Source organism: Melozone crissalis, unplaced genomic scaffold (assembly GCF_028551555.1).
Source record: "Melozone crissalis strain CALT ecotype California unplaced genomic scaffold, PUWL_Pcris_2 ptg000005l_1, whole genome shotgun sequence".
NCBI classification, from domain to species: Eukaryota; Metazoa; Chordata; class Aves; order Passeriformes; family Passerellidae; genus Melozone; species Melozone crissalis.
The window spans coordinates 40,411,818-40,428,308 of NW_026535783.1; the positions used below are offsets into that span (position 1 = coordinate 40,411,818).

At 39.8% G+C, this 16,491-nt stretch overlaps 2 protein-coding genes across 5 annotated transcripts in view; both read left to right on the forward strand.

Annotated features, from left to right (window-relative positions):
• SLC24A2 (solute carrier family 24 member 2) overlaps positions 1–4,615 on the forward strand; it is a 102,940-nt gene extending 98,325 nt beyond the window's left edge. For all 4 annotated transcript variants that reach the window (XM_054284003.1, XM_054283995.1, XM_054283987.1 and 1 more), the window contains 3 exons: positions 1,576–1,665; positions 2,084–2,250; positions 4,297–4,615. In XM_054284003.1, the coding sequence (XP_054139978.1) occupies positions 1,576–1,665; positions 2,084–2,250; positions 4,297–4,546 (507 nt within the window). In that variant the 3' untranslated portion in view covers positions 4,547–4,615. The remainder of the gene's footprint in view (positions 1–1,575; positions 1,666–2,083; positions 2,251–4,296) is intronic.
• RPS6 (ribosomal protein S6) overlaps positions 1–16,491 on the forward strand; it is a 156,773-nt gene that overhangs the window by 93,337 nt on the left and 46,945 nt on the right. The gene's annotated exons all lie outside the window — the stretch shown is intronic.

Sequence of the window (16,491 nt, forward strand, 5' to 3'; positions counted from 1 at the left end):
CAGACCAGCCTCATTGTTTCCAGGTTCAGCTGGCAAAACACAGTGACATTCCTGCTTGACCAGCTCTAATGGCCAGTCCAATACACTCATCATCTTTTAGTCTACAGCCACCCTCTGATTCTGTGCTAATCAGTTCCTAAATGTGAAACTGTTTCATACAAATGTCTGTTGAGTTTGTTATATAAGGAAAGCTGACTGTGCAGCTCTGTAAACTCCCTAAAAAAAGAAGTGTTTATTATGGCTTGAAGAATCTGAATCAGAACAAATGGTATTTTGGACAATCTGAGGGAAAGCCCTGCAATCCCATATATTTCCACAACACCTAGGAATGATCCACAGTCTCAGTGAGCCTCCTGGTGCAGCAGGGGCATGACCTGCAGTGAAAGGGGGCACAAAAATTCTGGAGTGGAAGTGGATTTAGTGAGGACTAAATGGGAAGAAGTACTGCAGGACTGAGCAGCAGCTGCAAGAGGCATTTAGAGTGGTATAACTTACTTCCACAGGCAGTCTTACTGGTTATTCATTCAAATTTGCAGGACTCTGCTAGTCGCATGTCAGAAATCATCTAGGGTAAGATCTGCATTCAGAAGGTCAATGACCATAAAGAAAGACTGTTAGAATTCATTCACAGGACAAATTTAATTTTGAGTACTAATTTGATTAGATAGTGTTTGCCTGGTGCAGTACTGCAATTTTGTTCCCTTCCTTTAGTAGTTAGCTTGACCTCTTTTGTTACATAGATTCAGTTAGTTAATAGGTAATATGGAAAATGCATAAGATTGGAAAGAACAGAAACCAAAATAAATCATTAATCTGAATATAACCCATTCACTGGCTGCAAGAACACTGTCTGTTCAAAATCTGACACAAGTAAGGGAAACAGTGAAAATGAAAATTAAGTTAAAGAGAGTTTTTCATTCATTGAAGGGCCTGGCAGTATGTTTTGCCTGCTTTTATAGCATTATAACATTACATTTCTCTGCAAAATGAAGCATGGAAAATATGTGCTTAACATATCTTCTATTGAGAAAGTGTGTAGTTTTCAAGCAGAGTAAATGCTGTAATAAATTTTAGGTGTACGTATTTTTAGCTCTGCCATATGGCAGTCTTTTTTATACTGACTGAAATTTGTTGCAAAAAGTTACTAATGTAGGAAGGAAAAATATTGGCACCTGTTGAAACAATTTGAAAACATTCATTCTGAAGAAACATGAAATTATTAATAAATTTAGAAGTCAAACCACTATTGAGCTAAACACATATGCAAACTGCATCATAACAAATAATGATAAAAATGACAACCCAGGACTTGCCAGTCATCATACAAGTTCTTAGGAAATCTTATTTTATGACTGAAGCAATTGGAAGAATGAGGTACATATATACCAATGTCAGGGCTTCTGTTTCTTACTTTTCTTGACAGGTATTTTGATCATCTGATGATGATCAGAACAGCTGCTTAGAACAGGCCATCAGAAAAAATGAGAAGCCACTCTCATATTGAGAAGGAATTAAGAGTATGGCATATCACCCTTCAATATAGGTTTTCACTGTTCCTCCTTCTTTCTGTTTCAGACATCAAGAAAATTTTTTCCCATCACGTTTTTTGGTTCTATCAGCTGGATTGCCTTCTTTTCTTACTTGATGGTCTGGTGGGCACACCAGGTAAGGAGGTGATACTCTTACTAAATAAAAGCCCTGCATTATGTTTTGCACTGTAAAAGATCATTTCTAATCAGAGTCCATCTATCTCATGCTGGGTGCTGCTTTATTTCAGGAGCTGTAGCCATGGATAAAGTAAATCAGTACTCACTAAATAAAAAGTAGCTCAGAGAGCTTTAGTTGGCCTGACCACAGGACTTGATCATTCTTGTAGCATCAGAACTATCAGCAACTGCCTGTCAATATCTTATGCTTCTATTTCAAAGCCTTACCTTTCTCCTGATACATGGGAAAATCCATGAAAACTAGAATTTCTGTGATCTTGCCTGGTATTCTCCAAGCTAGTGGGAAAGCCCAGGACAGTTGAAAACATTTCTTCACTGCAGGAAACTTTTTTCTGGTTTTATTTAAACTCTTCTAGGTTGGAGAGACCATTGGTATTACTGAAGAAATCATGGGACTGACTATTCTAGCTGCTGGCACATCCATACCTGACCTCATTACCAGTGTTATTGTAGCACGCAAAGGTCTGGGGGACATGGCTGTATCCAGTTCTGTTGGAAGCAACATATTTGACATCACAGTGGGGTAAGCTCTACACCAAGAAAATTGTGTCTATTTTAAACAAGTCTTTTGTTCTTAGCACATTGCTGTGGTATTGCCCATAAGCAGCAATCTTTAAAAAGCAGAGTAATGCAAATAGGAAGCGAATGTTACTGTGGCAAGTGCTCTGAAGTTTGTAGATGTCTGCATGAAAAAATGTTATAAATTTGTTGCCTAATCCTTGCTTTGATATGTTACAGAGAGGCTTAGGCAAGTGAATTGCACTTTAAAATTGTGCAAGGGCATTGTTCCGAAAAGGAATTTCAAAGCTTTTTATACTTTTGTGAGGTTGCTGTTTGCTTTCTGCTACCACTCACTGGGCTTATACTAGAGCTTTCTTTATAAAGGATGATCACGAATAATTCAGTGCCTCTGCAGTATTCAACATGTTTGCTGTAATGACAACAGAAAGTCATTGTCTTGTGTAACTGGTTTAGGCTGCTGTTGCCATGTGATTAATTTTTTTTTTCTATACCTGACAAGCCCAAAATTACAAACCAATTCTCTGTTAACAAAAAGGACCCTTTTTATAGCTCTGACAATGTGAAGGTACATGAGATTGTGCAGAAGTTTTATATTTACACTTCACTGCTTCATGGCAGCTCTAGGGTAATGATTTGTGGCATAATGTTGTAATTCAAATTCTTTTTTGGTCTTTTCAGACCAAGGTAGATCAGATTCAGAAAAAGTGTAATCCATGCCTCAGTGTTTCAAAAATGTGCAGGAAATACACAGGTAAATTCTGTCTTTGTTCCCACATTACCATCTTCAACACAGGATGGAGGTACTGAGAATCATGTCCATACTTTCAATATCTCCATCTTTGGTTGTTTCTTACTATCACATGCAAACAGAAGAACAGGTCTAGTCATAGTTACAGTGCCAGACAGCCTGATTGTAGAAGAGATCCTGGTTTTCACAGCTGGAAATATACCAGCATCTGCAAAAAGGTACAAAAAAGGATCCCGAAGTTTGAATGTATAGTAATATATTTTTTACTTTATCTGTTAGCTAATGGCAGTAGTTAGACATAGTAGGAAAACTTAGCCAATTTTCTATTAATGCAGAAGCATTCAGTCTTAGAAATATCTATATGCAGCAAACCTGTAAAATACATGAAAACCATGTCCTCCAACTTGGAGTACCGAGCATGCATTACAAAATTATTTCTCTTTTGCAGTGCTTTCTTACTTTAAAAAAATGTTTAATCTTCCTGCCAAAGGAAATGGTTTTGTCCTGCACCAGTCTGCTACATTTACAAAAGAAATGGCACAGTTGAGCTGTAGACTGGTGTAGTTAGTACTGCAGCTGTAATAAATTATTCTCTCCTGAGCTGCTTATTCAAAGTTTTAATGTTGTGAGCTTCTGACAACTCACTTCATGCTTTCTAAGCTTGCTAAGCTCCAGTCAGTGTCTTAAATATTTATTTCAGCTTGACATCTTGCAGAGGGATATTGTCTCCTTCTGTGGTGTGAGAGATGAGAAATGCAATGACAGCAAGCACAGAAATAGAAGTTAAGCTGAAGTTCAATTGAAGTTCACAGTTTAACAGAGGTTTATACAGTAAATGTGGACAAAGATATTTAAGGGCGAAATTTTGCAGGCAGTGCCTTGCAGAGTGCTGGTTCTTCATGGCAAGGTCATGTTTCTTTCCAACCCACCCTCCTGTCAGGCAGGCTCTTGGAAAGAGTGTGCAAATAGCTTCAGCAGATAGTGTGAAATCTAGAAACAAATGAAAGGGGTTTTCCTCTTCACAGACAGGATGCCAGGTGACTCGCCAGCCAAGGGATATATAATTCACTACTATAATTGGTGGAAAAGTGGGGGGCAAAAAATCCCATGTTTTCTCTCCAAGAACCATGAGAAAGCTTACAATTTATATTTATGCAATTATTAGAAGAGTTGAACATGTTCCTGCCTCATTTTCTGCAGGAAGCCTTTGGTTGTGTTTTGATTTGTCACCAGAAACCTTCTAGTGCTCCCTTCTGGACTTCTGCAATGTTTTAAATTAATTTTTCTGTTTCTTAACAGCCTTCCTCTTCCATGGCTCCTGTATGCTGTGGTTAACAGCTTTGCCCCGGTGACAGTCAGCAGCAATGGTCTGTTCTGTGCGATTGTCCTCCTCTTCATCATGCTGCTCTTCGTCATCCTCTCCATTGCCTCCTGCAAGTGGAGGATGAATAAAATCCTGGGTTTACTCATGTTTGGGCTTTATTTTGTGTTCCTGATTGTCAGTGTCCTTCTGGAGGACAAAGTGATCCAGTGTCCTGTCTCCATCTAGTGGAAAGTGGAGAGTGGAAAGTTATTTTTTTCTCAACAGAAAAAAAAAAAAAAAAGAAAAACCAAAACATATATATTTATTAAAGAAAAGACACATATGTCAAAACAAAACAGCGGAAAAAAAAACACAGTGGAAAATTGCAGCAGGAATAACCCATGGATCTGTAAATTTTCTCTTCCTCGATTTCGAAAGAATGAAAGAAAGAAAAGGACATAAAGGGTCAGTCTCAGAGCTGAAGAATGGCTGCTGCTAGACATTGCAGTACTGCCTGAAGGGCTGAGTCTGGGAGCACCGAGGGTTCCTCTGCTGGAGAACATCCTCGCTGCTCAGCACTGGACACGCACCGTCCCCGCAGCAGCAGTGAAAGTTACTGCTTCTCCTCTGCCTACGGGACCTACCTGCAGACTTCTCCTTCTCTGTAGTGGTATACACAGACACACTGTGTGCTCAGCTCCTAAAGCTCTCCTCTTCCAAGGGGAATGCTAATGTTAACTTTGTGGAGGCACCACCCCCCACACACCCTGGTACAAGATTTTTCCGATAACCTGCTGAAACTCCTGAGTGGAACGCATACACCAAGCGATGAGTCACAAACAGAGAAGGGCTTGTATGTCTCTTCACGTAAGTGGATTTATGTGATGTGATTTCAGCTAAGCCAGGGAATTCATCAGTGTTTTGATCATCTGCATCACAGGTCCGTAAAGGCAATCAGCAGGATGTTAATGGTGGTTTCTTACATCTTGCAAAACTCTTCAGGTTTCAGAAACTCTGGCACTGAAGGAGCCATGATGCCTGACCGTTTTGTAACTGGTGCAGATTTTCATTGCATTCTAATGCAAAGACCAGAATGGGGATAATCTTTCTTCTCTAATAGCAACGCAGCATGCAGTGACATCATACAGCTATGTGAACACACCATTTTTTCTAATGCAGCAATATCAACAGTACCAATGGCTTTCAGATGCTGTTATGAGTTTGCCTTTTCATGCCAGAATAAAAAGGCTAATTTGCTTATGCATAGTATTTCATAAAGAAAATAGAAGTAGTTATAAAGTGGCAGCCTAATTGCTAAGTGAATATATACTTTATAGGCTTTCACTATTACTTGGAGTGTAAGGACCTTCACAGCTACATATAGTTATTTGCTGGAAGAGATCTCCAGCTGTTGTATAAAGCTGGGGAAGTTCACATTTGCTGTTATAAATCTTGAAACTAGGTAGGAGAAACACAATTTAAATACAGTGGAGCTGCAGGAAACTTACATGAAAATTCTTCAGTATTGCTGGAAGTGTACATGTCTAAAGAAAGGAAGCAGTGAATATGCAACATCCTTTTTCTGAGATACTGAGAGAATGAGAAGGTCCAAACCTAGAGCAGAAAAAGTCAAGAAGGGAGAAAGAAACTAACTTTCTGTAGTTTGGCTGATTTTTTAAAAAATGAGAGGACTGGAACGAATGTTAAGAAATTATTTCAGATAATCATAATTTGTTTGTTCAAGTCTTTTGTGCAATTAAGAGTTCATGAAGTTTCAGTGCATTTCTGTGACCTGTTTCATCATTGTTTTATATGTGTATTGTGCTCACAATGGCAATGCCATTCTCATATCCGTGTAACAGAAGTCTCAGCACATTTTGTCTTGGCTGTTTTTCTCTGCTCCACACTGTTTGTTTCTCACTCATCCCCTTTGTCCTTTACTATTTTCCTGTTATATGTGTTTTTATGTAACAGTGTATGATTAGAAAATAAGGACTTGACAGAAAACAATGGTAGAGAAATCAGTACAAAATTCATATTAGTTATATTAATATTATGTGATATCATGAAGAAAAAAGTGAGATGTTAATGAAATAAAGGAAGGATACTAGGAGTTGCAATGTCTGCTACTCATATATTTTCCTAAGTCCTAGCTACATGCAGAATCAGTATTTGATCTTAACCATACAACAAGCAACATCTCTTACTTCTTAGTGCTTTTTAGAGTGAACTTCTCACATCGAGAGCAAAAACTTGTCTTTGTATTCAAGATCCTTCACTGGTGCAGAATCGTTACCTGTACTAGCCATAGGGCTGCCCATCTCTAACATTTGTTCCTAGGGGTGTAGCCATGGAAAGGTGGGTGGATATACATGCCTGTGGTATATACACAGGATATACACACCTGTGGTGCCCTCTGCTGACAGAACAGCAGCCTAAAGCGATTTGTGACCCAAATTCTGACCTCAACCAAAACGTGTGTCCCAAAATACAGAGCTGACTCCGCAGTACAATCTCTTCCAGAGGAGTCATCAAATGCTTTTGTTTCTGATGACAGTGCTCAAAACAGGTAATCCTTTCCCAAGTAAGCGGAATCATACATAGGAGTGACCCAAAGTAAGGGCTGTGTATGCGGGCACTTACAAAATACTGCAATGCCCAGATTTCACTGATCTGACATTTCAAATCAAGAAACCAGACCAGTGTCCAATCTCTATGTAGTACACTACTTTTATTTGTTTATTTTTTAACTTCATACCATCATGGTGTAACAACTCCCACACTGGAAACGGAAAGCTCCTGCCTGACCTTCAGAGCTCTAAGAGCTCTCTGGTGCACTCAGGGAGGGCATCAGCGGCAGAGACTGCTGCCTCACTGAGGACAGATAGTAAGTAGAGAGTAACTGGCATCAACAGCTATAGGAAGACCTTTATGTACACTATTAAGGACTGATATTCTGTAATGGCATTTCTAAACTGTCTTAAAATGTGTCTCATTTCTTTCCCATGTCTGTTTGTCCCTATCACATCTTTATCTAAGAAGGTGTTATAAACAACTTCTCCTTCTCCAGAATAAGACACCTCATGGCTCCCACTGCCTTGTATCTGTTGGGCAGATCATTTTTCAAATGGTTGAATAACTGTGCCAGTGGTACCTCAGATCCAGAGGTAATAGGACAGATTCCAATTGTGTGGTGCTTTCTGTGAACAATGATTATACTTGCCAAGGCACCTTTCTACTGCTGGGGTAAACTGTTTGTGGATACTTGGATGCTGATGTGCTCTTTGATTACAAGACGACAACTCTGCTGGCTAGTAAAGAGGAGTGGGATGGAGGGAGAAGCTTAGTCCCTTATCCTGTACAGAAGGAATTCAATCTTAAACTAGAATGCTGAGAAAACAGTCAAAAGCTGCTCCAACCCAGTGACTGGATGTCAGTGAGTTGTCCAGACTCAATGCTGCCAGAAACACACACACTTGTTGCAACATTCCTGTTTTACAATTTCAACAAATTTCCCAGCATAAAGTGTTTCTCATTGTTCATAATTATTTCAGTGTAGGATCACAAACTCTTCTCAACATTGCACACCCAGAAATCAAGCATACCTATAAATCAAAGTTCTATTTTGTTCAGCCAAAGTTCTGTATAACTTCACTAGGGATCTGGTCCTTCACACTGCCCAAATTCTATAGTGAGCTGACTGGCGTTGAAGCCTTTTCCACCTGCCTGTAAGCCCGTGCTCACTAGCTCAATGTCTACTGCTCTCTGCATAATCCTTATGAAGTATAAATTAATAACTAACAGAAAAATTGGCATTGATAAAGATCCTGTTCTAGCTTAGCACTTTCAGGACACCAGCTTGGAAATATAGAAGTAAGATAAGAATGCAACTTCAGATTAAAAAACCAACCCTCTGTGGCACCATCATCTCTGAATGGAATCAGTGTTGAATCACAATTTTTGGAAGGGATTTCTGGTAGCATTTGAATAGGATCATGACTCAGATTGTAGCCAGTTTTAAAGGTCTTCTGCACAAACTTCATTGGAATTAAATATGAGAATGGGCCCCATTGGTACAAAATACCACTTGAGTCTTACAACTATTCTGTTTTCCCTCTGCATAAGCCACCCTGGTCACAACTTGGCAAAAGCTATAGAAGTGTGATTAAAAGTGTGGTGTGAAGATTCTCTCCTTAAGAACTACATGTAGACATGGAAAAATCTTTCAGCAAAGCTCTATGTATTTTAAATTAACTATTTTACTGAAAGCTAGTGCTTTCTTATAGTGCAGACAGGCTCTTGTGTCTGTATGCTTCTGCTTATGTATCCAGTTGATGTGGCTGACTGCATAAACTTCATGAAGCATAAAGCACAGTGGGTGACAAGCAACCTTATCTAGGTGTCATTTGTTTGTAATGGCAATGAACCTACCATATAATTTCAACATACACTACTCTGAAGTAGTTTATGGTCACTGTCACTCATGGTACTGTTGTGTGTGGATATGAAGGTCCACAAAGTGGTAAGTTAAACATGTAGTTAATCCAAGTACAGTGAAAAAATAGATGCTTAGAAATATTATTAATGTTTGGGTGTTTTTTAAGGGATTATTTCTCTGGTTGTCTTTTACTTCATTACATATTTTGCAAAAAAAGGGGATATTCAATGTTTTTTAATTATTATTCTTTCAGCAGTAAATCCTTAAAATAGCATCTTGTGGTCCATATAACTTATGTTCTGAGTCAAGTATGAGTCTGTATCAGATGGTTTTCTTTATTTATAACAAGGAAATAATCCCTTCTCTAAGAACTGGCCCAATGAAATACAGAAGAATTCTGCCGTTAACCTGGACAAGACAGAGACTTTTATCTTAAGTTCCTGTGTTTCATAAATGCAGTTATATAACAAACCTAATTGTCCTGGGAGCTATGTACAAAGAGATAAATTACATTCACTTGTATTCTTGGAAACAATTTTACCTCTTGTAAACAATAATGACACAACTAACTGAGGCATGGTTTGAGCAGGTGATTCTTTTTTTTATCTGCTATTCCTGGAAAGTTAAAGTGAAGAAAAATACTTGCAGAAAGTGACTTTGAGATTATCAAATGGGATAGTTTGCAACAGTGTGGAGAAGAATCCTGCTCCAGTCCTCCAAAAGCCATGGGTTTCATGCCTGGTTGATGACAACTGACCTTCTGGGTCTGTTGCCATCAGTTACAGGAAAATTGGCATTGAGATGTCCATCATTTCCATTGGAACTGTTGAGAGTCACCTCCCAACTGAAGTTGTGCAGTTCAGTGCACCCATCAAATGCAGCAGTCACGTGTGGCTCAGAGCCCTGTAGCTGAGACAGACCATCCTGTAGGTCTGCAGTGTGTTGCTGGGTGTCAGTGTGCAGCATCCCAGGACTTGTCTGCCTGGGTGGGTGCAGGTCGTTTGAGCCTTCCCCTGCCTGTGCTCCTGCTTGACTGGATGCAAGCCGTGTCTGCTCCCGAAGTCGTGTTGTCACATTAGCATGGCGCTGAGCCCGTGCTCCAGCCAGCCAGACACAGGTCAGCCCCAGCCTAGAAGCCATGTAATCCCTTGGAGTGTGGGTAGACCAGGCACAAAATTGGCCATATCGTTCCTACACGAGCTATAAGTGAAACAGCCCAGGACAAGAATGAGTAATTCAAGACTGGTAAATGAACTGTACATTCATGTAGATTTATTGTAAATTCTCCACTCATGAAACACAAAACCAATCCCAACAATGAAATTTGTACACATTTTTAAAGATTGTGCACTTTACTATTTTATTTTTATTTTTATTTTGTCACATAGTTGTCTTAATGCAAAAAGAAGCCATAAAGAACCCAGAAGACTAGTATGGGGTTTCTAAGTAAGGGGATCATTAATTTTAAAGTAAAGAATCAATTCCATGTCTCTGTTTAAGGTATAATGTCAAACACTGACAAATAAATGTACAGTAAAGCAGGATCTGGTTTCGCCTTAGTGATGCTGTGAGTAAGTCAGGGGAGTTTGCTCCTCATCCTCTTGAATTTTCCTGTGGGGCTGTACAAAATGCTGCACACTACCTTTGCAGCAGGGACTCAATCCTGCTACCCTTGTTCACCCCAGGAGAAGGAATAAAATGCTTGCAGAGTCAGGCCCAATAAAGCAATTAAATCATTCTGCTCCTTTGATGTTTTCTCCCACTGAGATCAGAGTAAAGGAAGCTCCTTATGTTTTAGTAAGTTTATAAGAGATGAGTTGCTTCTGTCAATTTTTCAAAAAGTTTCCAGGGTCAGGTTATCCAATAAATAAATCAATTATTTTAATCCCTCATCAAAATTAAGTAATACCAAAGGATTTCACTTGGTTTTGTGTTCATTTCCATTATCAAGATCTATGTTGCAGTTTTAGTTTTGCAATCCTGACTCTGGGGAATTGACTTACATGAATTAAAATTATTTCTGTCACTTAAGATGGCAAGATCAGGACATGGTATTGTGATGTGAAAATAGTGTGTTATAATTGACAATCAGAGGCTATTTTTGTAATAAAGTGTTTCTAGCATGTTTGTTTCACTTTGTAGTTTTCATATCTTATCATCCATAATTTTCAGCCTATTGTAAGAAAAATCTGAAGTCCCCCATCTTTACTCATTTCAAACTTTAAAAGTAAAAATACATTTCCATGTATTTTTTATTTTGCAAGTCCAGGCAACCTCCTGAAAATTCCAATTTTTCTCATGTGTTTAAGTGTATGGATCATTATTCACTAGATTATACTCTTGTATCTCTGAATCAGTATATGCTTTGTGAATATAAGTTTGTATATAGTATGAAAGTTACCTTTATTTGTATATAGGCTCTTGGAAATAATCCCTTCTATCAAGGTCCTACTTCACTATCTACAGAATGTTTCACTGTGGCGTGTACACTTTCTCACCTTATCATACTAATACAGAGTTCTTCATATAAATCACTTAATGTAACTGAGTTGTCCAAGTGTGAATAACAATAACAATAAATACTAATAAAAAGAATGAAGAGTGTGTCAATTTGCTCAGTATCTTTTGTCTTGGGTCTTGGGTTTGCTGTTGCTCTGAAAATAGTATTTTAACTACCTTCTCCAGTTTCAGTGATGGGCTGCAGCGCTGCTCATCATTACTGGTGTTCAAGCCGTGCTGCTTGCCTCTTGCCGTGTCCCAGTGCTACCTTCTGTACATACACAGAGTAAGGAAATTGCCTGTCTTTCAGTGAGCTTAAGATTTTGTTAGACAAGGATTTTTCATTTACTGCTGAATGTGAATCCAAACTACCTGGAGCTGTGTATGTCTGGAGCCCTGTCGTTCTGTTCAGGATCAAGTTCCCTTACATTTCTTTACTGATACATTTGATCACAAGATGTTTTGAGTTCCATTCTTTACTTTGACACCTTGCTTAATCTCCAGGCTGCACAGTCTATTGTCCTTGCCAGCTAGGCTTTTTGTTCTGGGTTTTTTGGGGTTTTTTTGGGGGTGGGTTTTTTGGGTTTTTTGTTGTTGTTGTTGTTGTTGTTTTTTGTTATTTTGGTTGTTTGGGGTTTTTTTTGTGGTGGTGGTTGTTTTTTTTTTTAGTCTGTCCTTGGGTGAATTATGCATTTAAATGATCTTCAATAAATTACAGTAAAAGAAAGTTAACAATACTAGCATTTTCTCATAATCAACCAAAATTTCCATCTTCACAAGTTACAAAACATTGCACATGGACATTATTACTTAATATTTCTCCCATTGTAGCCCAGGAAGTCCTCCTCCCCAATGAATTAAGGTGGTTTTTGTGAGGCATCATGCCAACGCTGAAGGTGTGAGCTCAGGAGAGGGTTTTTCATTCATCTTTAACTTTACTAGAGCCTTAACATTTTAGATTAAAAACAAAAGAAATTTGCAGATAGCTTAGGAGCTGAGAATTTTGATTACCCTGAGACATCCATGCCTGCCAAGCAACAAAGAACAACAAGGTAAAATACATCCTACAAAACCTAAAATTGGCTCCAAGTCACAGAGGCACATGTGGGATGATTCAAAATTTAGATTGGAGATGGAGAGTTTGTAAAAAGACATTTAGTCTTTATCTGAGGAGTGAACATGCATACATACACACGGAGGTGTTCACAGCTTTGCTCTATGGGTGTGTGTTTTCTTACCCTACTGCTTGCTAACATTTGATCCCTTCCTCAACTGCAGTGACTTTTGTAAAATGGAGGATTTTAAATCCTTCAGTGCCACAGCAGGCCTTGATGCTGTATGACTGGGTTGAGCAGGAAGAAAAGAAAAACAAATTATGTATCCACCACAATCCTGCCTGGGCGAATGAAGGCAAGTTGCCTTACTATGTGTCCATAAGCAAGTACTTCACTGCCCTACCTGTAGTGCTGAAAAAACCATTTACTATAACTTTTCTCCTTTACAAGTAGTTGCAACTGAATTGTTAATTGACAAGGAGAAAAGCAATGTGTCCATTAAAACTGAATTCAAACTTTCCTTCCATGGAAACACTTCAGAATCTCCCTTTAAAACAAAGAATTCCTTTTCTGTCAACACATACCTCAGGGAAATAAATATTTGTGCAGAAACTTGCAAAGAGTACAGATTTTAGCCCTGAAGAGATGTTCCTCCCTTCATCTCTTATTTATGCAAATTTTCACATCAGTGTTTGAACAACACATCTATTTTATGGACAACGGTATGTTTTTTGGCAGGATGAAACCTACAGTACTGCTTCTGAGGCATCAAACCCAAACCAAACCATTTCTTGTTAGGTAAATATGAAGATAGTCAGAGAAGTTATCGGCATCCTGACAGTTTAAATCACTCCAAATAGGATGTTTGAACAACAGTTTTACAGTGAATGAAACTTCAAATGAAAAGGTGTCCCACAAACCCTTGGGTTGCTTGCAATCACTTTTTGCCTGTCCACCAGCAATGATGAGCAAATACTGGCCCTCAGCTACAACCTTCCACTAACTGCTGCTAAAAATGTGAAACTGCATGTGCTGGCTCTGTTGTGCTGGAGGATTCCCCATAGTGGGGTTGTGTCAGAGCAAAGAGCAGGTCTGGGCTTGCTGAGTGGGGCAGAGGAGGAGGTGGGTGGGAAGGTGGGCCCTGTCTAGCATGGGAAAACAGACCACTTCATTGGACCTTGAATTGACACTGTGATCCAGAGAGCAGGAGGGAAGACTATGGGAAAAACTGACATAAAATTCCGTTACAATTTATGTCTAAAAAGACATATAACAGGTGGTTTTCCCTCCTGGCTCTCTGCAGCCCAGTTTAATTTTGCTGTAAAATGAAGGAGTACAACCCTGAGTAACATTCTCTAGGGGGCACTGTGCAAGCAGGGAGGTTGGACTCGATGAGCCCAGCAATGATGCCTTCCAACCAAATACAGTGATTCTGTGAATGGTTTAGTGAAAAAAATGCTCCCACTGCCCGTTCTCACCCCCACTTATTTCCTATTCTTTGTTACCAACTAGTATGAGGGGGAAAGGAAATCACTTCCAGAATTATCTAATTCCCTGTGAAGATCTGGTCCTGCACTTGCACTGCACTGCCCGCCTGCTTGCCTGCCTACCTTGATACCATGCCATAGTCATGGTCAGAATTTGTCTCTCACAGCAGCGACCAACTCCTGCCAATTTTGTAGCTTGATTCTCAAGACTAAGAGATTGTAGTCTGATCCTCTGGAACTAGGACATACTGCTGGCCAAAACTATCTCAAAAGAGTTTCACTGAAGTTCACAAAACACAAGACTGTTGAAGAAAAATCAGTTTGAGTGTTGGAAAAATTAGCTTGTTCCAGGCTAATGTGCTGTAGGATTCAGCATTTGTGCCTCAGTCAAAAGTATTAGTAAACCCATTTTCTGAATTTTTGAAAAATTATTCCCTAAAATTCACTTTACTTTCCACTCAGAAGAATAACTTTCAGCAAAGATTTTACCAGAAACTGACTGGAAACAGAAATTGCTAAAGATTCATGATTGTTAATATGCAATTTTTCCAAAAAGAAATTTCCTGGACAGCTTTTCCCCACCACCTGTCCTGCTAAAAACCTATTAAAACATGCCAGGGTGTTGTTGTTCTGAGAAGACCCGGGATAAGCATGGTGAAGCCAAATCTTCCCTGTCCTCAGGCCTGTTTATACTGCTCTGGCTCCCTCTACACTCCTGTCCTCTCTGTTCCTCACTCTACTCAGCATCCAAAAGAATTCCTGTCACAAATGGTGCCCCAGCAAGTGGAGGCAGGTGATGCTTAGAGTGAGAAGGTCTCAGGCCAGGAAAGGCCAGCTTTTCCCAGCTGGCATCACAGCTGACACCACTTCTAACTGTCTGGGGTTTCACTTGGCAGCTAAACATAGAGTGGCAAGGTCAGCTCTGCAGGCACCACCAGGCACTGTGGAAGGACCAGAGAGCAACTGGCAGAAGGAGGGCGCCCTCAGTTGTTTCACAGTGGGTTTGTGCAAAGCCTGGGTGCCAACAGAAAGGTAATGCCGAGCACATGCACCCACTGCCTCACTGCCCTGGTGAGCTCTACCATTCCTGCCCTACAGAAAGTTTACTGGCATGAAGGTACTTTGGCACCTGTACCAAACTATCTAGGGCTGCTAAAGTAACAAACCCCAATATGCATGCCTTGTGAGTGGACACTTCTGGAAAAGGGGGAAAAAAAAATCTCTTCGTCACCAGGCCTGCCACAAAATCAAGAAAAGATGAGCACAGTGATCTCCCAGAGAAACATTAATCTTGTAGAATGTCAGGGGAAGTAGATGGACTGAAACACAAACAGGTCATGTCCTCAGTGCATGAAAGGTGGCTTATCTGGATTAATAACTTGTGCTGGCATGGTTGCTGAAGCTTTCATTTTCTTGGAATTACCTTAATAGCAAAGTGTCTGGTAGCAGGTGTGCTTGCGGACATTTGCAGGCAATTATCTCTGCTGACAAGGAGATATAATAAAACCCTTAATGCAGGAAGAGAGCAAGACACAGACAGGCAAGGACATTAAGCAGGGCAGTACATCTCATCATGTCCTTGTTCCAAATATATATTTAGCATTACAGCAGCTGTTCTCCAGTCAAAACCCCTGCTGGCCTTCATTGCAACAAAAGCATCCTCCTCTGGGCTGATCTCAATACTGAATGTTAAAGAATAAGGGCAGTGATAGAGATCATAAAGAGTGCAGCAAATTGTTATTGCATTTGCCAATACAGGGCTGGTACCTAAACAAATCTCTAGGTTTCTCTAGGCTCCTGCACTAGCCCAAGATACAATAAAGAGCAGCTGGGCTTGCATGAAACTTTGCCTTTTGCTGTAAGGACCCATGTAGGGAATGTCTAAACTTCACTTTCACATGGGGTGAATTTCCTCAGCCCCACCAATCACCTCTGAAGAGCTGTGAATTGTATTTCCCTTCTAGGCTGAGGTTCAACAGATTTCCTTCTGTTCACTATGTGTTCTGGTTGCCATGCCAAGTAATGGAGCGAATCCCATCATTTCCTGGGGAAGGGATGGTGAAGGTCTCCGCACCTCCAGGAGGGCTCTGGGTGAAAGCACACATCTGCTCAACATTCCGAGCTACACAAACCCACTGTGCAGCATGCAGCCTGCCAGCAGGCTGCAGGGAACAACTTGTCCAGACTGGTTGCATCTGAAAGCCTTGCTGATTTTGATCTGTGTTCTGAACAATGAGTCAGCAGCAGAGTAAAATTCTGATGTCTTTGAGAAGCTTGTCAAACTACACAGAGCTAGAAACTGCAAAGGAAGTAGGTTCAATCAACCTCTCTCTTTCTTCTACAGCGCTGTCTGGTTTTAATGTAAGTTAATATGCAGCTAATTTGAAAGAAATAAAAAACAGGAAAGTCAAATTCATATAAGAAAAGTAATTTTTCTACCCTAAACTATACACCTTCCTCAATTTCTCGTTTATTTGGTACAGAGTTAGTCTGAGAAGATAACACCTTTCTTTGGCACCAGAAAAAGCAGTCTAACCACAACTAGGTGAAATCAAGTGAGTGTATTTAAACTGGCCTTTCTGTAGAATTGGGAGACAATATCTGGGCATGAATTTCTTGCATGGAAGTTCGGCTTTGCATGCTAATAAGGAGATATTGTCACCAAAACTGAAACTCTCCAACAATATCTTTTCAGTGTTAGAGAATCAAGGC